At 46.0% G+C, this 26,380-nt stretch overlaps 1 protein-coding gene across 3 annotated transcripts in view; it reads right to left on the bottom strand.

Moving 5' to 3' along the window:
• arhgap31 (Rho GTPase activating protein 31) overlaps positions 1–26,380 on the bottom strand; it is a 133,148-nt gene that overhangs the window by 46,707 nt on the left and 60,061 nt on the right. For all 3 annotated transcript variants that reach the window (XM_038802387.1, XM_038802386.1, XM_038802385.1), the window contains exon 3: positions 1,072–1,216. Coding sequence is in view for 2 of the 3 variants with exons in the window: in XM_038802386.1 (XP_038658314.1) it covers positions 1,072–1,216 (145 nt within the window). In the remaining variant the exon portion in view is untranslated. The remainder of the gene's footprint in view (positions 1–1,071; positions 1,217–26,380) is intronic.

Genomic DNA, 26,380 nt, shown 5'->3' on the forward strand with positions numbered 1-26,380 from the left:
TCAGGGGAAAAAGCAAAAAAAAAAAACAAAAATAAAAGGCTACACATCCAAAACACGCCAAGGGTCATGGCATGCTGCCACCCCTGCCAAAATTTAAATCCACCTATAAGCGGTCTACGACACAAACCAGGTCCCTAGAATCATACTACACCAGATTTTATTGGTCTGGCCCTTGACCAAAGTCATAAAGTTTAGGCTTTGGACATTGAGAGTGGGATTAAATATAATGCTGAAGCCAGGCATGCCAGTAGATGCCCCTGTTAGTTCAACTCAAATCGCCTCACAAGTCAGGCACATATTCTAAACTATGCCAGTGGAGTGGGGCCTGCATAAAATTTACCCTGATGTGTGTTTGTGTCTTTGAGCATGGGCCTGCACGTCTCCCATCTCTGATGGAATTGAGGACAAGGAGTAATAGAATTCCCAAAATGAACATACAGCTTCTACAATAAGTAGCCTTACTGAAAAATCAGTAAGTCAGTCATAAATCTTTCATATTTGCTGAGGTCTTTGTCCTCCAATACTTAACACGTAATGAATCTAAATCTCTTAGATTTAGCATAGAGGCATAAATGGATGATGCCATTCTATGGGAAATTTTGGTGGATACCATACAAATCTCCAATTAGTCCTGTATTATCAGCGGCTGGCCTCTCAATTCTCAGATGGAGGATTATCAAACAGGGAGTTGAGCTCTTTGCTGGGACAATATGTGCCTGTGTTCCACAGTGGGTATCCAGTGCGGCACTAAACCTTATCGACTGATCTCAGCTCGGGCATTGCTAGGTAGTACTATGATTTGTTAACATCAACAGGTTAGGAAAAGTAAGTTAGCCAAGCTTCCTGAGCTTGCCACCCCACCTTCCCACCACTGCTGCATGTGAACAAGACCATGGTAGTTCTGATATCCTGCAGATCCTCTGCCTTCACATAGATCAAATTCCCTGCCAGCTGATGTTCACTTACCCAAGCTGCTGGAGGATTAACAGCCATCTGTAGGATTGAACCCCTGCACAAGTCACTGCCCTTTGGAGGAGACAATTCAAGAGACAGAAGAGATTGTGTACTCACTGTGAATTTTTTGTAGAGCTCATATGTGAGAAGAGGGTTTGGCAGTTCACGGAAGTAGAGTTTGCAGAGGGAGCCCACACAGTGGATATCTTGCAGATACACTTCCTTAGTCAAGTCAGGGAGTTGTTCTGCACCAAACTCCTGCCTGTAATAGCAGGCACAAAGCCATTATTATTTGAGGTCTTAATATTAAGGTTGCAATTATGAAATGTTGAGATGATTAGTGGACCATATTTTCAATGAAAAACACAGAAAATTACTTTCTTCACAAGTGATTACCACCAGTTTTGCCTGAAGTACACAGGGTGACAATATTTTCAATTGATGAATGAAACTGTAATGTTACAATGGATGACTTCTGAGAAACCTGGAGAAGGGCTGCAGTCCATAGTAGAGGTCACCATCAAGTTTCAAAAGACTAAGGAATATATTTCTTTAGCTCTTCTCTGGAAAAAAATGCCTTGACACATCAGAGGGATGAAAAGGGGAATACTGTGCAGCAAAGGAAGTGTTTTAGATAAGGTTTTCAGGGGGTATGAGGCAATGTAGGCGAATGAAGCTAAACCAGGATATCATTGAATGGCAAAGTAACCATGAGTGGTTAAATGGTCTACCCCAGTCCCTATGTTCTTTACAGGAAAACCTAAATTTGAAGGGGGATGGAGCAAATATCAGAGCCAGAGGTAAGAGCTTAAAGGAGACTTTTGAAAGCAGAGGCAAGGGGAAAGATGGAAGAATGTAAGAAGATGACAAAAGCAAAGGTGTCTGTAAGAATTACTTTTAAAAATGGATTAATTGGATGTGGGCATCACTGATATCTCCAATCACCCTTGAATTCAGTGGCTTGTTAGACCATTTCAGAGTGCAGTTTAGTCAACCACATTGCTGTGGGTCTGGTCACAGGTAGGCCAGGCTGGGTAAGGACAGCAGATTTCCTTCCCTATAGGGCATTAGTGAACCAGATGGATTTTTACAACAATTGATGATAGTTTCATGGTCATCTGAGATTCGTTTTATATGCCAGATTTATGAACGGAATTCAGATTCCATCAGCTGCCATGGTGGGTTTTGAATCGTGTCCCCAGAGCTTGAGGAATACTAACCCAGTGACATTACCATTATGCCTGCATCTCCTCCATGTTGAGCAGAAGCAGCAATGATGCATCCAATGTCAGAGAGCCAAGGTCCGTATGTGGTTGGAGGCGATCACAGGGTTAAGGTGAGAAAGGCTATGGAGGAATTTTAATATTGACGAGGAGATTCTTATATTGAATCTACTGGGGCACAGAAAGCAGAGGAAACTAAATTATGTTTAGCCAAGACTGGGCATTGGATTGAGTCTTAAGTGTGGGAGAAGTTGGAAAGATGTGCATCCTGCCTATATAGAAAATGGAAGTGGGAAGACCAAGATGAAAAGACAATCTTCAAGGTGATAAAGCCATGGATTAGGGTCTCAGGATGAGATAGGGATGGTGGTGCCAATAGTTTTCAGATTTAAAGAAGTGGCTTTGATAAACCAATGGTTGAGAATGGGAAGGACATTTTAGGGTTGAACAGAAAATGAAGACTTTGGGCTTGAGGAAAGCCTGAGAGATTAGTGAAGTTCAGGCCAGTACCACATGAGTGCCGGTGGGAGAGGAAGTCTTGGCTTCTGTTTAACAACACTGAGTTGTAGAAAATTTGGACTCACATTAATTTTAATGTTAAATAAGCAGCTGGAGAGGGTAACAAAAGCAGTAGAATTGATCATGGAGGTAAGAGAGACAGCTTCCAGCTGATGAGGACCAAAGCTGGAGCCTCAGGAGTGAAGCAAGATACCATATGGGAAAGAGTGAGGGTTGGCAAGTTAACAGAACATTTGATTCATTTAATTTCCTTAATAAAAAGATTGCCTGTTTTGATTAAGGAGGAACGTGTTTTCCAAAACAATTATTGGACCTGATTTGAATACATTTAAACCTACTCACTTGCACAGAGTTGACATTGGGCTTATAAAAAATGTACATTTTTACAGGTTGACTCGTGGGATGTTGATGATGTGGAAAGGAACATTTCCTATTGTGAGCACCTCCTGACAGCATTTGGCACTGACAGGCACAGCCTAGCATTTTGGAGCAATAAGCTGCTTCTGTTTGCCCAAAGATTGTCCTCACTCTGAAACTCAGATGAACATTCCTCCCGGTATCAAATGTTCAAATTGCAATCCTTACTGCCTGGTTAGGTTTAGTTATGTGTGTTTATCAGGGGTGGGGTGTTCTTCTGAAGAAAGACTGTAAATGTTCGGGCTTAGAGCTGAGGTCATCTGATAAAGGTCTTCAAGTTTAAGAAGCACATATAAGACGCAATCTGGAACCAAGCTAAAATTGATCAACAATTTCAAAACAGCTGATTCAGCCTCAAAAAAGCTTATGCCCAGCATATGAAAACAAATAATTATACTGTAATTTAGTGCCTTGGGCTGTTTTTACCACATTAAAGATGCTATATAAATGCATAATGTTTTACATTTTCCCTCATGTAAGAAACCCAGGAGTGTGGGGGCAGGGTGTGTGTGGGGGTGTAGGTGCAGATGATTCTTCTGCATAACTTGGGGTGGAATCCTGGGCTACTCAATAACTCCTTTCACTTAAGGTCCCACTTGGCCCGACATAGAAACCTATATAGAAATCCTGCAGTGCAGAAAGAGAGCATTTGGCCCATCGAGTCTGTACCGACCCTCCGAAAGAGCACTTCACCAAGGTCCAATCCTCGTAACCCTATAACCCCACCCTACCTAACCTTTGGACACTCAGGGGCAATGTTAGCAAGGCCAATCCACCTAACCTGAACACCTTTGGAATGTGGGAGGAAACCGGAACACCCAGAGGAAACAGATGCAGACATCGGGAGAATGTGAAAATGCTACACAGTCACCCAAGGTTGGAATTGAACCCGCGTCCCTGGCGCTGTGAGACAGCAGTGCACAATAAAGATGCCATTGTGCCACCCTTGGTCCAATGGAATTGGAAGTTCAATTCAGAGCCAGGTTACTGTTTCATACAGACGGCATTCTTCTTCAGTGTCTGTCTCAGTAAGAGTCTTAATCAATCAGTTTGAAGATGACAGCTTACAGTGAGCCTGCCTCATGGCAGAGTCACATTACTATGGCAAGCCAGATCTGACATGTAGTACTATTGCATTTCAAAACCCAAACAGTTACAGTCCTGTTATAACCTTCACGAGACCTATGGGGAGGGACCAAATAGCCTCCCCGTAAGCCTTGTGGAATATGAGCTCCCTTGCTGAGGGGTGGGGTAGCCCATGGTTAGCAGTTGTCGCTGCTAACCATTTGGAGCATGGCCACGTCCACTCTTTGTACCAGAATAAGGTTTGCAATGGGGTTGAGAGGACCTCAGGAGAGTCTATTAATGAGTTCTTTATACACTTCAGAAAATTAGCAGAATTCTACAATTATGGCCCATCCCTTCCCGAGAGGCTGCGGAACAGACTAGTATGTGTAGTGAACAACATGGAAACCCAGCGGAAGTTGTTGGCAGAACCGTTGTTAGGCCTCAAATATAACGTAGAGATTTTCCTTCCACCAGAGAGTGTGGAGAAGAGAGTCCAGGAACTCCAGGGGACATCAAGGATGGAGAGCAACAGCATGGGACTGAACAGCAACAGCTGCAGGGAAAGAAAACCCCAGGGCAGCCAGCCGCCATGCCGCCATGCCCGAGGTAGGCACGAGTAGAATGTGCAAACCCCACACAGACAGCTATCCGAGGTTGGAATCGAACCGGGTTCCCTGGCGCTGTGAGGCAGCAGTGCTAACCACTGTCCGCAATGCTGTCCTTGCTCTTGTTTCGTGGCTATTTTGACCAAGATGCCGTCCAAATAAACCGCCAAGCGTGGCAGCCCTCACAAGACGTCTTCCATGACGCGCTGAAAAATAGGTCAAGCCACAACACTCCAAATGGCAGACTTGTGAATTCGTAAAAGATTCTGTGTGTATTCATGGTGGCATAACATTTTGACTCTGGGTCCAGCTCAAGCGGGTGAAATGCGTGGCTCAAGTCGAGCTTTGTAAATGAATGTCCTCCAGCCAATTTCGAGTACAAATCTTCAATTCATGGCATTGGATACCACTCCAAAGGGGAGGTCTTTTCATGGTCAACCTATAGTCGTCACACAGTCAAACTGTTTTGTCTTGCTTAAGTACAGGGACTACTGGCACTGCCCAATCGGAAAACCGTACCGGCCAAATGATCATGAGGCCTTCTGGATGGTCGAGCTCCATCTCGAGGGTCTTGGTGACCATTTTTGTGAGGCCGAAGTGTTGCCTCATTTGGTCCCACGTTCGGAGCGTGGCTACTACCACTAGTCAAAGGCCTTTTCTACATCCAGAGAGATGATCATTTCTGGTGTTTTCTCTCTAGATGGGGTCATTATCATGTTCAGCAGGTGCCTGGTGATAAATGTCAGCGGCCTGCCCTTGACAAAGCCTTTCTGGTCCTCCATGACTACCTCTGGCAAGCTGCTGTCCAGTCGCCTCATCAGGGATTTCACCAGGATCTTTGTGTCTGCATGAAGGAGTGAGATGGGTCTGCAGGACCCACACTCTGTCGGGTCTTTGTCCTTTTTGGGTATCAGTGATATTGAGGATTGGGCCAGTGTTGGTGGCAGGGTGCCACTTACTAGCAAGTCTGTGAACATCTCCCACAAGTGCGGGGTCAGTGCTGATGCAGATTTTTTGCAGATGTCTGCCGGGAATCCATCTGGTCCCTGTGCCTTCTCCATCTGCTTGGAGTTGATACTCTCCATGACTTCCCCCAGTTCGAGTTGTGCTTCCTGGCCCTGTCTCTTACCTTCCCCACGACTGGCTTGTCCAGTCCGTCGAGGAACTGCTTCATCTCCGAGTCCCCATCCGGGGGTTTGGAGGGATACAGTCCTCAGTAGAAGGTTACAAAGGCTTTGTTGACCTTTTCTGTTACCTGCCTGCGCGCCTTGAATGCGATAATTTCCCCCTTAACCCATGTCAAGCCTCCGCGGGGGTATTGAGCCCGGCCTGTCTCCAGGTTCACATCCCTGTATTGTGGAGCGAGGTCAGCGTTCGACAGATCTTTTAATGGGCCGACGACTCAGGACCTGCCTCAGCCTCACGCTCCCCGATATTGGTGGGAAAGTGCGGCGGAAGAGGAGCAGCAGGGGCATAGCCTAGTCAGGCGAGCTCAGATCCGGCAGCTCAGACCAGGTGACGTGGTTCACGTTCTGAACTTTAGCGATGGCGCCAAGTGGGTTTCTGGGACGGTGGTGCAGTAAACAGGGCCAATCTCCTACCAGGTTTGGCTGCGAGAGCAGACAATGAAGAAGCATATAGACCACTTTATGGACAGGAGACCACAGCCACAGCCCTCCAGAGGAGCCGCTTTTAAACACATCGCCCCGACCCAAGCAAGTTTTGGGGCGTCGGATATGGATATGTAGACCCAGATATTGGAGGCTTCCGATGTTGAGCAGGAAGGGGCACAGCTACCAATGGCAGTCGTCAAGATACCATTGTTCTCTGGCTCCCTGATCTGGTCCCGCAGGTGCTGGCAGTGCAGCTGCGGGTGAAGAAGAGCAGGTGTCCTCCTGCTCCACCTTCCTCAGACGAATCTTAAGACTTTGGGGAGGTGGGGGAGGGGGGGGGGGGGGGGTCAGGGACCAATTAGCCTCCCTTGAGGCCTCGTGGAATACAAGCTCCCTCGCTGAGGGGAGGAGGAGGGGAAGGGGGCCAACAATGAAATGAAATGAAAATCGCTTATTGTCACAAGTAGGCTTCAATGAAGTCACTGTGAAAAGCCCCTAGTCACCACATTCCGGCGCCTGTTCGGGGAGGCTGGTATGGGAATTGAACCGTGCTGCTGGCCTGCCTTGGTCTGTTTTAAAAGCCAGCGATTTAGCTCAGTGTGCTAAACCAGCCCCTGAGATAACTGAATACATTAAATCTGGCCCAGAAAGGAGCCTGGGCAGAGAAATCCTGACTGGGACCTGGACGGTGACCTGTAAATAGTTTGCTTTACCAATAAATCATTTTTCATATACTCTTGTACTTGACTCCTCTGTGACCATAAAATGTCCCAAGAGGAGATTGAATATATTTCCAACAATGGCTGCCAACCCACCTCTGCAGCATTTTCAGGACTGCCATTGGAGCAGCATGGTGTTACTCTGATTGTCTGCTATCAAGATTGGTACTTCTGGATTTCTACAGAACCATTGCTAATTCTCTCTTAACCCAATAACATGCAAATATCGGAAATACTCAGCAGGTCAGGCAGCAGATGAAACAGGTCAAGGTGACTTCTCATCACACTAGCTAAAATAAGGGAAGGCCCTTTTTATACAATGAAAGGAGAGGTAATGCTACTGATGAGTGAATGGGAGCTACAACGAGAGGCCTACCTATGAATTAATGCTGTTATAGTTTGTTTTTAATCCATTCCCTATCATGTTGCATCATATCCTCTACTAAGCCACAAAGCAGCCAAACGAGACGGAAATTTTGCATGAAAGATTATTCCTGTATACCAAAAGAGACCTGAATTGAAGACAAAATTCTAACTGAAAATGGAGGGCAGTTTTGAGTGTTGGCATATGTAAAAAAATAGGTGATATCAGATCAGTCACTTCCCTTCTGATTTTGAGGAACGATGTGTGACAAGCAGCTGATCAGGTATACCCCTGTTCTACACTACCCACCTGATGAGACCATCAATTCACTAGACACGTGCTTTGTGATATGAACAGTGGTTTTAATCTACTTACTACAGAGCCATCCTGTTACACGTTGAACTCTCGATGAACTGGTCGGCTGGCTCTGGCCATCGATATTTATACAGCAGTCCAGGGGGAGGAGCCGTGGCTGGAGCCAAGGGTGGAGCCCTGTACAAACTCCTAAGCATTCCCAGAGCTACTCCCTCTAGTGGTCGGGCAACGCAACTGCGCTTACAATCGTGCGGTCTCATATATATATCACAGTGTGAATTACAGAGTTACATTCACCACACCACCCAAAATTAAATATATCCCCTTGCCTCGTTTGTGAATTAAGGCCGATTGTGCGTAATGGATGATGCCATGATGATGAGCTACAATATTGAGGTGCGACATCATGGAGCACAAGCTGATTGCAAGGAGTCCCATGGAAGCAGCACAGTATTTGGCACAATAAACAGATGGCACAAAGAAGAGTATGACAAAAGCTTCAAGATCCAACTGAATGGCCAGCATAAACTTTCTTTGGGTTATTGCCAAGATAATCTGCAAGGGAGCTGTGAACATAGAATATACAGTGCAGAAGGAGGCCATTCGACCCATCGAGTCTGCACCAGCCCTTGGAAAGAGCACCCCACTTAAGACCACACCTCCACCCTGTCTCCGTAACCCAGCAACCGCCAGGAAATTACATGGGCCAGAAATGTTAACTTTGTTTCTCGTCGCAGCCACTGCCTGACCTGTTGAGTATTTCCAACATTTGTTATTTTCATTACATAACTAAGAGCCGGATCTTTTTCTTTTAAAGTATGATTTCAATTACACACATACATTTATGTCCCTGGTTGCACAGAGCCTGCACTTGGTTAAACGTTTCCTCAGTCTCTCGATATTGCTCTCGGTTGACTATGTTATCTTTTAAAATAATTTTGTCACATTCCGGCTCAGCGCTTCTTTTGCCAATTGCTGACAGGCTGCTGTAGGACATTGATTAGGACATCTTTAAGGTTATTTTGTTCAATAACACCGACATCTTTCGGTTCTTTAGCACCCTTTAGCAGAGTAAAACTTTCCAAGGTGCTTCACGGGTACCAAATCAAATTTGACACCAAGAAGATATGAGGACGAGTGACCAAAACCTTGGGTCATGAAATCAGCCTTAAGGAGCATCTTAAAGGAGGAGAGAGCATTAGGGAAGAGGAGAGCTTTAGGAAAGAAATTGCAGCACTTGGGACCCAGGCAAATGAAAACATGGCTGTCAATGGTGAAATGATGGAAATCAATGAATAGGATAAAGTAGTAAAAGGGCACTGTATAGGTGGGAAGGTATTCAACGAGCCTTTCTTTATCATGGAAGGCTAGAATCTGGGAGTGCCATTCTTATCGTGATACCAGCAGGCATAAGCAGCAAGGAAGCATTGCTTTGACTTTATTCATGCAATCAAATTGTGCGTCTAAAAATCAACAAAAGATTTCCCAAATAACTTGCTTTATGAAGTTTGAAAGTGATCTTAATTGTTTTTTTAAGCCTGAGTTACTGTTTTGTTTCTTGGATCTTTTTTAGTACAAGGCTGATGTTCAGTATCCTGAAACATGACTGGGAGCACAGAGAACATTCACAAAGGAAATGGATAATTGCAGTGCTGAGGATTTTGGTGCAAATGGAGATATTGGGGCAGGTGGTTCAGATCTCTAGTTGAAAGTATCTCCTAAAATGCAGAAAATGTGTCCTGGTATTTTATTTTTCTTTGTTTTCCAGGGACTGCTGCCACTTAGCCCCTTTCCACAGACCTCACCCACCAATTGCAGAGCTCCGAAATGGGTGACCATTACCGTTGGTTTCAGCACAAACTCCATCTGCATGAGTCGGAGATTTATCATTTGCATTTTTAAATTGCTTTGTTGAAATTCTGAATTCACAGTCTGAAAGAGTGGCACAAGCACAGTCAATTGCAACTTACAAAATTGGCGAAATACTTGAAAAGGGAGAATCTGCAGGCGTATGGGACAAACAGTTGAATGGGACTCAGGCACAGATAGTTCTTTCCATGAGCTGTCAGAGGCACAATGAGCTAATTGGCCTCCTGTACACTGAATTCTAAGTATGTGGACAGACAGGCCTAAAGCCAGCAGCTAAATTCACTTTTCACCTGAAATTGGTCTCTATAGCCGTTGGATCAATCCATGACTGGAATGGATCAATATGACCATCACCTGCACTTTACCTGTTACAGTCAACAACCATCTGTGATTAATCACAATGTATCAACACTGCACACACACTGACAGATCAGTGGGCAGCACGGTGGCACAAGTGATTAGCACTGTGGCTTCACAGCGCCAGGGTCCCAGGTTCGGTTCCCTGCTGGGTCACTGTCTGTGCGGAGTTTGCACGTTCTTCCCGTGTCTGCGTGGGTTTCCTCCGGGTGCTCCGGTTTCCTCCCACAGTCCAAAGACGTTCAGGTTAGGAGGATTGGTTGATTGACCAAAAAGGTTAGGAGGGGTTATTGGGTGACAGGGGTAGGGTGGAATTGAGGGCTTAAGAATGTCGGTGCAGACTCGATGGGCCAAATGGCCTCCTTCTGCACTGTATGTTCTATTTTCTATGTTCTGACGCTAAGAGCATTTCCAACAGAGGACAATGTCTAAACTTCAAATTGATTCCAGGATTTTAAAGGAAAGCACCTCAAATGGCTGCATTTTCAACAAATTATGCCTCATTGACAAGCAAAGGGATTTAATCGTATATTCTTTGAACTTTTATTTGTACTTGAGTTTTCTTATTTCTGATAAGTGTGTATGTCATCATATCTTTATTATTTTTCTTAATTTAGTAACTAATAAACATAATCTTTCTTTGACACATGAAAACCCAGTTTGATTGGCTTCTTATTAACAAATACATTAGGAAAGGCATTCATGGGGAAAATAAATGTGTTGTGACCAACCAAGGGGGCTGAAAAAACAGGGGAGCCAATTCACTCCTCCTCAATTAGTCATAACCGATCCAGATATCCCAGCTCCATTTCCGTCTCTGATTATTTTCAACAGAGAGGGAAAGGGGTTGGGTCGGGAACACCGCATGCTGCTGCCTAGAATTTGCCAACATCAGCCTGGAAGCGGTCATTTCAGTACCTCAGCAACTTTCAGCGAGACAGCTTTCCTTCGAGTTAATCCAACGTTTACTGAAGTGAACAGTGACAGTGCTGTGATGGAAAAGGTAAGTAACCATTAAATAATGTGGTTGCCAAGTTGTTGCTTCTGACAACTGGTGAGCTGTCAAGTGAAAGAACACCATTACAAAAGTGGAAAAGTCTTCAGTTGCATTAGATCACCCACTGGATAAAATGCTATCCTGCCTGATACAATATGAAAGGTATAGCCCTATGTGATATCAACAATTGATTGTGCAAACTTTTCACTCATTCTTTACAGAACACCTCAACTATCTATTTGTCTGTTTGAAAGCTTTGACTGATGCCTGACATTATGACAGTTTTCAAAGGCATTAATGGATTCTGTACTACAGTGTTTGTTTACACAGCTGTCCTAGGGAATGCAAGTTTTATTATTTTGATAGATTTACAAGATTCTAAGAGGATATATATATTTAAATGCCTATTCAAGTGATGTTCATTTTTCTTGACAGATTTATGAGCTTTTCAAAGCCTTCCAACTGTTATCATTGGGCTTGTAAGCTCTGTTTATAAAGTGGAAACTGGGTTATTGGCTTGTGGGGATGAAGGTATCTGAGTAGGGTGAAGGGGGTAAGGGGGGTGAAGGAGAAGTGAGGAGGGCTGAAGGGGGTGAAGAGTTTGATTGGATCGAAGTGTGATGGATTGTAGGAGATGAAGTGGGGTAGGGCCACATTTAATCTGGCCACTTTGGCATAGGCCCATCTCTGTCTCTGCCTCAGCCTGACATCCTTGCCTTCCCCTGGATGAAAATCCTGCTGACTGGTACTACAAGATTGGCGGCAGGATGATGACTCTGGAAAATTCTCAACCCCGATTCCTGCTTCGGTGATGAAAGTCCAGCTCTCCTTCTCTGTAAACTACCGTGGGATGTTTAAGGGGCTTTGCGAATGAAAACCCTTGATTTTAGTGCTGAAAGACTCCTCCAGTGTCCAGGCAGGACTGAAGGTCTAACACCTTGTAAGTGCGCAATGCTACAGCTCCATTGTTAACATTCTCATCCAGGATACAGAATTTGAGAACCATGATCTAAAAGGTACCCATCACTTAGAAGAGTAAATCTTCTTTTCTCTTCTGTAGATCTGTCTGTGTAATGGTATGAGCTCTAGGCACTCAACTGGTCCCAAATCTGAATTATTGCTGTGTGCACTTTCTTTATTGGTATGTACATTGAACCCCGGCTGATGTGAAACCTGACTTTTCTGGGACAGATGTCTCTTGTTACCCATAGAGCCGCATGATCCTGCAGGTTTGGTATTCATAAATGTAAAATTAGGTAGAATATTTTCATCAGCAGGGAGCCAAGTCATGTCAACAGTTTCTGGTTGACACCGGGAAGAAATAAATATCACAGATATGATTTTTTGCCTGCACTCAGGAGTGGTATAGCACCTATTTTACCAGCGGTAAACACACTCAGTGCCAAGTGCACAAATTGAGAAATTCCACCTCCTAGAGCTGTTGCAGTGAGAATGGGAGAGCAGCCAATAGTAATTTGGTGTTTCGTTGCTAGATTTTAGTTAGGCGATGGATGAAAACATTACCGGCAATCACAATTTTTGAGCCAACACTGTAATTGCTTCACTAATTGTGTCATTGTGCATTTTTTCAAATTACAACCCAGCATGGTTTTCTCACCCATAATGACTGGTTTTAGTTTGAGTTGGGTCGGGATTGGTAACCATCGGCTCTTTGCTCCTTTAATTTTGCAGGATGATTGGATGATAAAGTAAATTAGTACACAGTGCTTTCACCTTAGTGCCTAGGTTCGAATCCAGCTGAGGTCAATGGGATGAAAGTCTCCGCTAGGCTTTTGCCATTAGGATTGTATACAAAATGAATTTGAGCAGTTATTATCTAGTGTTTTGCGATCACAGGCCCACAAAATAGCAGTGCCCACAATTTTATTAAACGTCTCTTAGAAAGACCATGGTAGTGCGTTATTGATTTGAGAAATGGCAAAATATAAGGGCTGGATTTTCTGAACTTCTATTACCTGATTTTGACAGTTCTAGGTTAATGGGATTGAGAAATGTGGGGGAAGTTGTTCACCTGGCTCTCTGGAAGCATCTGACTACCAGGGGTGCTCATTGATATTGAATACATCTGTCCATATTTGGACATGGTGATTCAAATGATAAGCTGATGATGGCCATTCCAGATGTCTTAAGTGCTATGGGAATGCGAGGCATCAACTGTGGTGTGCCTAGGGCTAGTGTTGCTAAGGTGACGGGATGGCCTTGCCTGGTGTGATAGATTTTGGTTAATCTTTTTCAGCTCAGGGATGCCCGCTCCTCCCTGAGAATATGCGGCAATCATTTGCACCCACCCCCATCTGCTGTCCTTACCTGGTCTGATCTACATGTGACTCCAGATCCACACCAATGTAGCTGACTCTCAAATGCCCTCTGAAGTGGAGGACAGGTAGGGATGGGCAATAAATTCTGTAACAGCCAATGATGCCCACATCCCGTAAATGAATTTTAAAATGTCTCTTTAACTATTCACAGTTAAAGGATTAATATGCATTGATGTCTTCCTTTAATTAATCATCAAAGGAATTTCATATGAACCTGTAAAGGTTTTCTTTCCTGTAATTGCTCAGTGTAATTCCAAACGATTAATATTTAATGGAATGAATCAAAAAAGATAGGTTCTTTCAAAAATTACAAAGAGCTGACAGACATCATGCTGAATGGCCTTCTGCGCTGTATGGTTATATGATTTCTTTTTGAAGACTTTGTTTATGTTTCACATTTCTGAAGATAAGTATCAGTGGTAGCCCCAAGTCAGGTGCAGCAGAGGTGCAGGGTGAAGAAACCCCTATTCTGAATCTAATGCCAAAGAATTTGATCTCCCCACTGCATCGGGATGCATTTGAATAGAAGCAGTGATATTCAGTGGCCAACGTCACTCTTGATGGGAAGTCTCGGAAGAGTCAGTGAGCACCATCCCTCCAGATTTCCCAATCCCAAGCACCTAGTACCATTTAGATCAGATTAAAAATCCAGCCCTTATACTTAGTTTGTTCACAAAGAAGTACAGGTAGAGTACCACAAATTTGGCAACCTCAGGACCGGGTCTGTGCCGGATTTCAGAACTTACAATTTTTCTTGAAAAAAAAATCGTAACCCTTTAATTAATTGAATAAGGGAGACACAATAATGATCGCTGTTCTCTCTGGGTTGGACGGGGGTCAAAGTTCACTAAGCCACTTGGAACATGGGAAACGTCCAATGCAGCAACTCCCCAAACTTCTCGGAGATGGGTTGGATGTGGTCGAAGTTCACTAAGCCACTTGGCGTGCGGGGAAAAAAGTCTGGTTTGCTGACAGCAATGGCCTTTGGGCATTTGAGGTACTCGACCTGTATTGTACAGTTATTGCAGCTTTCTGTGAGATGGGGAGAATATGACATAGTCGGTTGGAGTTTAAAGCAGCCCACTGCAGTTTATTTAGTAAAACTGTGAGATTCCACAGACTTTTATATATATGTTGAAGCTTGGATACAATATTTAATACTGTAATGAGCAGTTAGATAAAAATCTTTCTTGTAGCACTTGCTATTTTACTTTATATTTTGCTTTATGGTTTTGTAATCCGGTTCCATGTGTGGATATTTAATGGTCCATGTTTTTTTGCCTAATGCTTGTAATATATTGTGTATTTTATTTTGAAGTGTTTTTTCACACACAAACTTTTTCACTTTGGGGAATAGTAGGGGAAGGATTCCTGAGCTGATTTGCAGCCCATTGAACCGCATTATGAATGCTCCTTTTATAGCCAACAAATCCTGGCGTTGGACTTGAACCTGGAGCTTCTGGCTCAGAGGTAGGGATGCTACCACTGAGCCACATGACCCTGTTCCTTTATGGGGTGTGGGCATTGCAGGCAAGGCCAGGATTGATTGCCCATGCTAATTGCTCTTGAGAAGGTGGCGTTGAGCCTTTTGAAACACTGCATTTCTTGAGGGGGAGGTTCTTTTGAGTAGGGAGTTCCAGGATTCTGACCCAGTGACGATGGAAGACTGCTAATATATTTCTGCATCAGGATGCTGGATGACAGGAGCAGCAAGGTGGCACAGTGACTACCACTGCTGGCTCAAGGCGCTGAGGACCTGGGTTCGATCCCGGCCCCGGGTGACTGTGCGTGTGGAGTTTGCACATTATCCCCAGGTCTGCGTGGGTCTCACCCGCACAACCCAAAGATATGCAGGGTAGGTGGATTGGCCACGCTAAATTGCCCCCTAAATAGAATTATTTTTTAAAAGGATGCTGTATGGAGAGGAATTTGAAGGTGCAGATGTTTGTATTCACCAGCCGCATGCTTATTTCTTTGTTCACTGGTGGCATGGTGACACAGTGGTTAGCACTGTTGCTTTGTTGCAGCAGGGACCTGGGTTCGATTCTGGCCCTGGGCGACTGTGTGGAATTTACACTTTCTCCCCATGTCTGTATGAGTTTCCTTTAGGTTTCCTCCTGCAGTCCAAAATATGCAGGTTAGGTGGGGTTACGGAGTTTGGATGAGAGAGCGTGCCGAGATAGGGTGCTTGTTCAGAAGATCTGTGCAAACTTGATGGGCTGAATGGCTTCCTTCTGCACTGTAGTGATTCAATGACATGGGTTTGCGAGGCGCAGTCAAACCATGATTATTGTTACATTTTCTCCCAACACCTATTCTTAAATTTCATTTCATATAATTTTTCATTTTCATAAATGATCATATGAGAAAAATTGCACCTATTTATCTAGGTTAAGCTAAAGGCTGCCCAGTCCAGTCACAATTGTGGTCCAGGCCCTCTTATCAAGCTTGTGTTTTGTTAGAGAATTGGTTTGAGTATTTGTTTTTTGAATCTAGGTTTCCGGAGAGGTCCCCAATTGAACAAACGGAGATGAGGTTACTTGCTTTGCTAAATATAAGGCCGACTTATTATCTTGAATTGGAGTGTCAGTTATGAATAACACACACAACCCATGGTAAGCAGTGAAAGGGTGTTTGAGTGGCAGCATCTGTTCAATGTACCGAGTTAAGTTATTGCAAGGAAATGAAACCAATTGGCAAATTTACAGGAAAAGATTAGGTAGACAGGCTCATTGTCAGGAAAGGTTAGAAGAAATAAAAAAGACCAGGTTATCTCAAAAACAACAGCTTATTATTTTATTTACTCTTGTAGATAACATTTGCCAGAACTTTCCCATATTTTTTCAAAGTGTCGGTCCAGGGAGAAAACGAGGAGCTGAAAAGCCCTGTCGGCACCAATGGAGGAAAATTCACCATATAATTTTTCCCCCACGTGATTCACGCAATTGCCATTCACGCATGGCACTTTGCCTCTGATTCGTTTGTCCCGGGAAAACTTAACCACTGTAATTAGTGGGGCACTCCTTTGAAACACCTCCCCAGCACTTGTTCCAATCTAGTCGAGGGGATGAATGCCAGGAAGACAGCACCATGTTTCACGGAGGGAGCACTCACCAAACCCCTGGATGATGTGGAACATTCCTCCCCCCCCTCACTCTCCATGGTCCCCCCAGGAGATAATCTGCTCCTCACATCCCTGCACCCACTCACCTCTCATGCATACCAGACATCATCACCATCTGACCTGGCAGCTTTCTCACCTACACTTACCCCATCTCTTCAACACCCATACCACTCATGACCTGCCTCCCATGCACCCCAGCCCAGCCTTCACACTCTTCAGATAGAGGAGCAAAGTAATGCGGAACGTTTGTGAACAGGTGTTTAACTGTCACAATAAATGTGCCCTGGCCCCGAACGCTATCCTATGTGATGCATCCGCACCAACTTAACTGGTGTCTAACTTTCCAATCTTCCATGCTCTAATACAGTCATTTTCAAACCCAGGGCCACAACCCGTGGGTGGGTGGGTGTCGGGAGGATCAATGAGTCTTACATTGAGGCATTCCCGATTGCAGGAAGAAGTGCTCAATAGCACGACCGGCTTTTTAAAGTATCAGCTGTTCCACACATGCGTGCCCCCTCAGCAGTGTGCAGGCCCAGAGTGCAGCGGGCAGAACACCTCCCCCTGACATCACCGCGCTGACCCAGGAGCATCTCTTTCAAATTGCTGAGGTTTTCCGGCCTGGAGCAGCGTCAGAGAGCAGGTCACGCACCACGTACACTAACATCATGCGCGAGAGCGATTCCTCCATTTTGCAGCTGCCAGCAGTGTTGGTGTGAACCCCAGGGCCTCTGGTGAATATCCCATGAAGAAGAACATAAGAACATAAGAACTAGGAGCAGGAGTAGGCCATCTGGCCCCTCGAGCCTGCTCCGCCATTCAATTAGATCATGGCTGATCTTTTGTGGACTCAGCTCCACTTTCCGGCCCGAACACCATAACCCTTAATCCCTTTATTCTTCAAAAAACTATCTATCTTTATCTTAAAAACATTTAATGAAGGAGCCTCAACTGCTTCACTGGGCAAGGAATTCCATAGATTCACAACCCTTTGGGTGAAGAAGTTCCTCTTAAAATCAGTCCTAAATCTACTTCCCCTTATTTTGAGGCTATGCCCCCTAGTTCTGCTTTCAGCCGCCAGTGGACACAACCTGCCCGCATCTATTCTATCTATTCCCTTCATAATTTTATATGTTTCTATAAGATCCCCCCTCATCCTTCTAAATTCCGAGTACAGTCCCAGTCTACTCAACCTCTCCTCGTAATCCATCCCCTTCAGCTCTGGGATTAACCTAGAGAATCTCATTTGCACACCCTCCAGTGCCAGTACGTCCTTTCTCAGGTAAGGAGACCAAAACTAAATACAATACTCCAGGTGATGCCTCACTAACACCTTGTACAATTGCAGCATAACCTCTCTAGTCTTAAACTCCATACCTCTAGCAATGAAGGACAAAACTCCATTTGCCTTCTTAATCACCTGTTGCACCTGTAAACCAAATTTTGCGACTCATGCACTAGCACATCCAGGTCTCTACACAGCAGAATGTTTTAATATTTTATCATTTAAATAATAATCCCTTTTGCTGTTATTCCTACCAAAATGGATAACCTCACATTTGTCAACATTGGGTTCCATCTGCCAGACCCTAGCCCATTCACTTAATCTATCCAAATCCCTCTGCAGACTTCCGGTATCGTCTGCACTTTTTGCTTTACCACTCATCTTAGTGTCGTCTGCAAACTTGGACACATTGCACTTGGTCCCCAACTCCAAATCATCTATGTAAATTGTGAACAATTGTGGGCCCAACACTGATCCCTGAGGGACACCACTAGCTACTGATTGCCAAGCAGAGAAGCACCCATTAATCCCCACTCTTTGCTTTCCATGCTACTACTTTACCCTTAATGCCATGCATCTTTATCTTATGCAGCAACCTTTTGTGTGGTACCTTGTGAAAAGCTTTCTGGAAATCCAGATATACCACATCCATTGGCTCCCCATTATCTACAGCACTGGTAATGTCCTCAAAACATTCCACTAAATTAGTTAGGCACGACCTGCCCTTTATGAACCCATGCTGCGTCTGCCCAAAGGGACAATTTCCAACCAGATGCCTCGCTATTTCTTCCTTGATGATAGATTCCAGCATCTTCCCTACTACCAAAGTTAAGCTAACTGGCCTATAATTACCCGCTTTCTGCCTACCTCTTTTTTTAAACAGTGGTGTCACGTTTGCTAATTTCCAATCCACCGGGACCACCCCAGAGTCTAGTGAATATTGGTAAGCTGAAAACAGGAACAAAGCAGCATAAAGCTGATTACTTGAGGTATTAATTGTGCCATTGCAAATCAGGATTCAAAGTTCACGTGCGTTATATGCAGGAAAGCATTGGTAAATTAAAGTTTAAAACCCTCAAAGCTTCAAAGTCATTTGAAGACTAAGCGTGGTAAGTTCGAGGTCAGACCTCTTGAATTTTTTCAGCGGATGCAATGCAATCTTAAATCATCAGCTACAGTCATTATGTAACATTGACTAACAAAGCAAGTAAGATCACGAGGACCAAGCAGACTCACCTGTACAATAAAGATAATGTAATTAAAGATGGGCAGCACGGTAGCATAGTGGTTAGCACAAATGTTTCACAGCTCCAGGGTCCCAGGTTCGATTCCCCGCTTGGTCACTCTGTGTGTGGTGTCTGCACCTTCTCCCCGTGTGTGCGTGGGTTTCCTCCGGGTGCTCCGGTTTCCTCCCACAGTCCAAAGATGTGCAGGTTACGTGGATTGGCCATGCTAAATTGCCCTTAGTGTCCAAATTGCCCTGCGTGTTAGGCGGGGTTACTGGGTTATGGGGATAGGGTGGAGGTATGGGCTTGGGTAGGATGCTCTTTCCAAGGGCCGGTGCAGACTCAATGGGCTGAATGGCCTCCTTCTGCACTGTAAATTCTATAAGATAAATGGTTGATTGCATCGGTAGCGAAGGTGAGCTGGCATGGGTCCTGAAGGGTGACCAGTTGGTCAAAATGGGTCCGTGCAAAAAAGTTTGAAAAACGCTGCTCTATTAATCCTTTTAAGCAGTCCCCGTATGACACATCAGATGTGGAGGCAGACTGCTGCGTATCTCGCCCCGTGACCTGGATTTCCTTTGGCTGCCATCCTCTGGAGGGCCTGGACCTCAACGGGCACAGCCGACTTTCAGGTATTATATGTGATGAAGTGCCACCCTGTTCTGCCCACTGCACCAGTGTCAGGTTGGGGGGATTCAGAGGGATTGCGGTGTTCCACGACCTCCCCTGCGGGAGTCACTGGCATGGACCCATCTGCTCCTTCTCCCTTGGGGTGCCTGATGGCCCCCAGGTTACTCTGTAGAACGGGGGTGCAGCCAGACTTATATTTGATATTGCCAGTCCTGGAGGCCTGCTCTCAACGCCACCAGGGTCTCGATGCACTTGGTCATGGAGCACAAGGACTGTGCCACCTCCCTCTGAGTCTGTGCCACGTCCCTCTGTGACTGGCTCAGGTCAGCCAGTGCTGACTCAAACGGGGACCAGTTGGAATGACACTCGTGGGGGTCTCCAAGGGGATCTGACGCCCCCAGCTGCATGCCCTTTGGGCAGGTGATGCCCTGGCACTGCTGGTGCTACCCGGACACCCTGGCAGTGCTAATCTGGCATCCTGGCAGTGGCAACCTGACACCCTGGCACTGCCACCCAGGTGCCAGCCTGGCACTTCCAAGGTGCCCGGGTGGCGCCAGCTGGCAAGGGCACTTTCAAGGTGCCAAGCTGGCATTCTGTGCGTGTACGTGATCAGGCCGGGGTTGTCCGTCGTGGGTGTTGGGGTGTGTGTGTAGGGCTGGGTGACCCTCTCATGATGTGTTTGGGCTGGGAGGAGATCAGGGATATTTTTTGTGGGCCTCGGAGATCTCTCGCTACAGCGGGGAGTTCCGGCGAGTGGCACTCCCCATGTAAAAACCAGGGCTATGTGCAGCCTTGGTTTAGGTCCATTATTCAAAGCAAGTCAAGTTGAATGGCCATGTGTTTCTCGGCACTGCGAAACATGCAGCTTAACACGCTTGCTCAGGAACTTTGTTCCCTTTTGGGAAGATCGCTCCCAGCCTCTCAGATGGGGAATCCCACCCTAAATTTAAGCATGAGGTTTGATGGGACATACTACCAGTTTTGCAGACTGAAATCATCTTAAATAGATAAGATTTTCCTTTGACAGCACTGGTCAGAAAGCAGCTTGCTGTTAATTGCATTGCGGGTATTATGATTGAGGTCTCTGGATTGTAAGGGAAAGTTGAACTTTGGTAGAGATACGGGGAGTCGGAATTCATCTATAAGAGCTGAAATAATGGTAGGTTTGAATATTTAAAAAGTGCGAGAAATGCAACAAAATGGCTAATGCATTTTCAATAAACAGACGAAGAGCGGTATTTTCCGGCCTGGTGGGGTGAGTCTCATTGCGGCAAATGTGAGCCAGCTGCGTGTTGATTGTCTTTCGCGGGACCAGAAGATTCTGTCAATGGGAGGGGCTGGAAAATCTCGTCCCAAGGATGGAATGTCGCCAGCCTCATGGAGGCATATTTGGAAGTGGGTTCAGGAGCAAAATGTGAGGTTTGCGCATTGGGCCAGCTCCCCCGCATATACCCGCCTCTGAGCCGTGTTTCCTCAGGCGGAATCAACATGGCAGTGACTACTTACCCGATAGTATCTATTAGGTCATGTAAGGGATTAACTGGGGGCTAAGGGATGGTGCTGCTGGGATTTTCCGGATGTTGGAGCGGCCCATCGAAGGTCCAAGAGCCTGGCATCAGGCAGAAAGGCCATTATGGAGTATGCTGCATAAGTGCAATGGCTATTGCCTTGTCTATAAGTCTTCCAGTGGTGGTCTTTTGTCTCAGTACTGTTGGCCTACATGCTGAGAGCTCTCTGCTTTTTCTGAATAAAACTCCAGTTTCTGAACCTGGATGTGGAGCGGCGGGGAGGGTGGCTTTGAAAGATGGTGTTAAATTGCCAAAATCAATCTTGGCAGCCCATTAGGTACCACATTTTATTTCCCTTTCCACTCCAGTCCATTACGAGTAACGGATGACAAATTAAACATTTTGCACGATTCCCCAGTGCCCCCACATCCAATCCTGTTCTCTAATCTTTGTTGAGTTTCAATTTGCATAACAATAGTCTAATGATTAACCGCAGAGTATAGTGAATCATTCACTGTCCATCATGGTCCAGTTACCACCTTAAATGGTAGAAAAGATCACAATGCCAGGCCATTGTACAGCTTAAAAGTAATATCCACATTTGTTTACAAGTGGAATGATGCGTGGAAGCAAAAATACATAAACAAGAAACTGGAGAAGATAGTGCTTAATGAGCATTGGAAACATTCCAAGAGGGATAGCAATCCAGTTGCTCTCTTTCTCACTTGAGCACATGAGACTTCAGTACTGTAGTGAGGGAGTGCTGAATTGTTTTAGTTATTATCCTTCTGATGGAAGCTAATGAGACCCCACTGCCTGGTCAGCTGGTTGTAAAATATCGCCTGGCACCATTCGAAGAGGTAGCAGTAAGTGGTCTTAGTAACGTGGCCATCATTCTTCCCTTAACTAACACTTTCAATAACCATTTGGGTTGTTCATTTATACAGTTGTCATTTGCTACTCCAGCTGTAATGTTTTCCTCATTGGTTGAGAAGCACTTTGGAATATCCTGAGGACATGGTAAGAATTTTATGAATGCAAGTTCTTTCTCGACAAGCAGACCCATTTGGAGTCTTTCAGAATGATGAATCAGTAAACTTTCTCACTCCTTGGTCAAAGATCATTCAGGATGAGATGTTAGACATTTCAAGAGCCCAGTGTGCCCATGCCAGTGTGCCCATGGAGCCAGTGTGCCCATGGAGCCAGTGTGTTCATGCCAGTGTGCCCATGCCAGTGTGTCCATGGACCCAGTGTGTTCATGCCAGTGTGCCCATGCCAGTATGCCCATGGAGCCAGTGTGCCCATGCCAGTGTGCCCATGGAGCCAGTGTGCCCATACCAGTTTGCCCATGGAGCCAGTGTGCCCATGGAGCCAGTGTGCCCATGCAGCCAGTGTGCCCATGCAGCCGGTGTGCCCATGCCCATTTGCCCATGGAGCCAGTGTGCCCATGCCAGTTTGCTCATGGAGCCAGTGTGCCCATGCCAGTGTGTTCATGCCAGTGTGCCCATGGAGCTAGTGTGCCCATGCCAGTGTGCCCATGGAGCCAGTGTGTCCATGCAGCCAGTGTGCACATGCAGCCGGTGTGCCCATGCCCGTTTGCCCATGGAGCCAGTGTGCCCATGCCAGTTTGCTCATGGAGCCAGTGTGTCCATGCCAGTGTGCCCATGGAGCCAGTGTGCCCATGGAGCCAGTGTGCCCATGCAGCCAGTGTGCCCATGCAGCCGGTGTGCCCATGCCCATTTGCCCATAGAGCCAGTGTGCCCATGCCAGTTTGCTCATGGAGCCAGTGTGCCCATGTCAGTGTGCCCATGGAGCCAGTGTACCCATGCAGCCAGTGTGCCTATGCCAGTGTGCCCATGGAGCCAGTGTGTTCATGCCAGTGTGCCCATGCCAGTGTGCCCATGGAGCCAGTGTGCCCATGGAGCCAGTGTGCCCATGCCAGTGTGCCCATGGAGCCAGTGTGTCCATACCAGTGTGCCCATGGAGCCAGTGTGCCCATGCCAGTTTGCTCATGGAGCCAGTGTGCCCATGCCAGTGTGCCCATGGAGCCAGTGTACCCATGCAGCCAGTGTGCCTATGCCAGTGTGCCCATGGAGCCAGTGTGTTCATGCCAGTGTGCCCATGCCAGTGTGCCCATGGAGCCAGTGTGCCCATGGAGCCAGTGTGCCCATGCCCGTTTGCCCATGGAGCCAGTGTGCCCATGCCAGTTTGCACATGGAGCCAGTGTGCCCATGGAGCCAGTGTGTTCATGCCAGTGTGCCTATGCCAGTGTGCCCATGGAGCCAGTGTGCCCATGGAGCCAGTGTGCCCATGCCAGTGTGTCCATGGAGCCAGTGTGCCCAGTCCAGTGTGCCCATGGAGCCAGTGTGCCCATGCCAGTGTGCTCATGGAGCCAGTGTGCCCATGCCAGTGTGCCCATGGAACCAGTGTGCCCATGCCAGTGTGCCCATGGAGCCAGTGTGCCCATGCCAGTGTGTCCATGGAGCCAGTGTGTTCATGCCAGTGTGCCCATGGAGTCAGTGTCCCCATGCCAGTGTGCCCATGGAGCCAGTGTGCCCATGCCAGTGTGCCCATGGAGCCAGTGTGCCCATGCCAGTGTACCCATGGAGCCAGTGTCCCCATGCCAGTGTGCCCATGGAGCCAGTGTGCCCATGGAGCCAGTGTGCCCATGCCAGTGTGCCCATGCCAGTGTGCCCATGGAGCCAGTGTGCCCATGCCAGTGTGCCCATGGAACCAGTGTGCCCATGCCAGTGTGCCCATGCCAGTGTGCCCATGGATCCAGTGTGCCCATGCCAGTGTGCCCATGGAGCCAGTGTGCCCATGCCAGTGTGCCCATGGAGCCAGTGTGCCCATGCCAGTGTGCCCATGGAGCCAGTGTGTCCATGCCAGTGTGTCCATGGAGCCAGTGTGCCCATGGAGCCAGTGTGCCCATGCCAGTATGTCCATAGAGTCAGTGTGCCCATGCCAGTGTGCCCATGCAGCCAGGGTATCCATACCAGAGGAAAATACTACTGAAAACCATGAGAAACTGGTGAAAATGGAGGTGGACACTGGAGCAAGTTTGTTGGTAGCAGAAATTGTTTAACAAGAGAAACAATGACATATCATTTTAAAACCCTCAAGGATAATATTAAATACTGTACCTGGGAAGTGCTTCCATTGAGGGGCTTTATCAATATAAACGTGCAGCTAAACGGACAGACCGCAGACTTTTCCCTGCACAATGTTAAAGGTAAGTATCCAACCCTAATGGGGAGAACCTGGCTGGAGAGAATACAGCTAAACTGGGCTGAGGAGAATCTCGTGTCGGAGTCTGCAGCAGGTCGACCAAAGATTTTAAAGAAACATGCCATTGCCTTTAATGTGGAGCTGGGAAAGAGAAAAGAGATCTCAGTCATGCTAGAGTTAAGGGCAAAAGCCAAATAAGATGTTTAAAGGCTAGGTCTGTGCTGTGTGCCATCAGGTGTAAGGTTAAGACAGCATTAAAATGGGTTGAACACGTTAATGTAAGATATGCCCATAGTACTTGTGATGATGAAAGATGGTTCAGTTCGCTTATGTGGTGATTTTAAAGTCACTATGCATCCGGTACTGTGTATAGAGCAGTATCCTCTTCCATTAATTGATTATTTATTTGTTGGGATGGCTGGAAGACAACATTTCAGTCAGGTTGACCTTAGTCAACCTTATCTCCAGATAAATGTGGATCCAGGTTCACAACAATATATATTTTTTAATGTTTCCAGTTAAAGGGAAAATTAGCGTGGTCAATCCACCTACCCTGCACATCTTCTTGGGTTGTAGGAGTGAGAGCCACGCAGAAATGGGAGAATGTGCAAACTCCAAACGGACAGTGACCCGAGACTGGGATCAAACCTGGGTCCTCAGCGACGTGAGGCAGCAGTGCTAACCACCAACTTCACAACAATATTTGCCAATCGTGACACACAAAGGGCTATTCCGATATAAAACATTTCCATTTGGCATCACGTCCGCACCTGTGTTGCTTTTTCATGTTGACTGTAACCTTTAGTGTTTTTGCTTCAGTTTGGATGTTATTCGTATTGAGCCCTGGCTACCAAAAAGGACATCACGTCCGCACCAACATGCCATCGATCAAATTCTAAGCAGACTAGAAGCAGTCCAGTGCTACTTAGATGATATCTTAGTTATTGGAAGGAACGAAGAAGAGCATCTTCAAAATTTAGATGCTACAATCCTGAGACTAGAAGATTACGGACCACGAGTATTGAAGTATAAATGTGAATTCTTCACATCTTCTGTTGAATACCTGGGAAACGTCTTGGATGCAAAGGGACTGAACAAATCGCCTTCAAAAGCAAAAGTCATAACTGAGGCGCCTGCACCTCAAAACGTAAGTCAACTTTGATCGTTTCTGGGCTATTATGAAAGGATTTTTTCCTAATCAGGCCTCTACACAACTTACTGTGTCAAAACACGAAATGGAAATGGGAGGATCAGTGTGAGAAAGCTTTCGTATTAGCTAAAGAAGCACTACTAAAGTCAGAAGTCCTGATATACTTTGATCTGAAGTTACCCTTGCAACTGGCTTGCAACGCAACACTTTCATAGGATAGAACCAGAGAATCCCCTACGTCTTTGGACAGTGGGCGGAAATGTCAACACAGTCACCCAAGGCTGGAATCGAAACTGGGTCCCTGGCACTGTGAGGCAGCAGTGCTAACCACTGTGCTGCCTTATGGGGTGGGAGCAGTGGTTTCTCACATAATCCCCAATGGTGAAGAGAAGCCAATAGCATTTGCATCAAGGTCCTTGAAAAAGCAGAAGTGAACGATACACAGATAGAGAAGGAAGCTCTAGGCATCATTTTCAGAATCAAAAGATTTTACCAATACCTATATGGATGGAAATTTACATTACAAATGGATCACTGACCACTGACAATGGTACTTGGGCTGCACACCGGGATTCCATCTCTAGCAGCGAGCCGGATGCAGAGATGAGCATTGCTGTTTTCAGCACATAGATACACAATATAATATCGTCAATCAAGTCTCCATGACAATGCTGATGGACTCTCTAGATTACCGTTACCAAATAAGTCATCAGTGAATAGATCAAGTGTTAATATTTTCTATTTTGAAGAAGTCGATAACACTTCTGTAACCACAGGACAAGTTAAGAAGTATATCAGAAATAATGTACTGCTGTCAGTAGTTATGGACATGGTACTTTGTGGCAAGGGTACGGGAGCAAACCTGGAGTA

The sequence above is a fragment of the Scyliorhinus canicula genome, chromosome 7, assembly GCF_902713615.1.
Source record: "Scyliorhinus canicula chromosome 7, sScyCan1.1, whole genome shotgun sequence".
Lineage (NCBI taxonomy): Eukaryota > Metazoa > Chordata > Chondrichthyes > Carcharhiniformes > Scyliorhinidae > Scyliorhinus > Scyliorhinus canicula.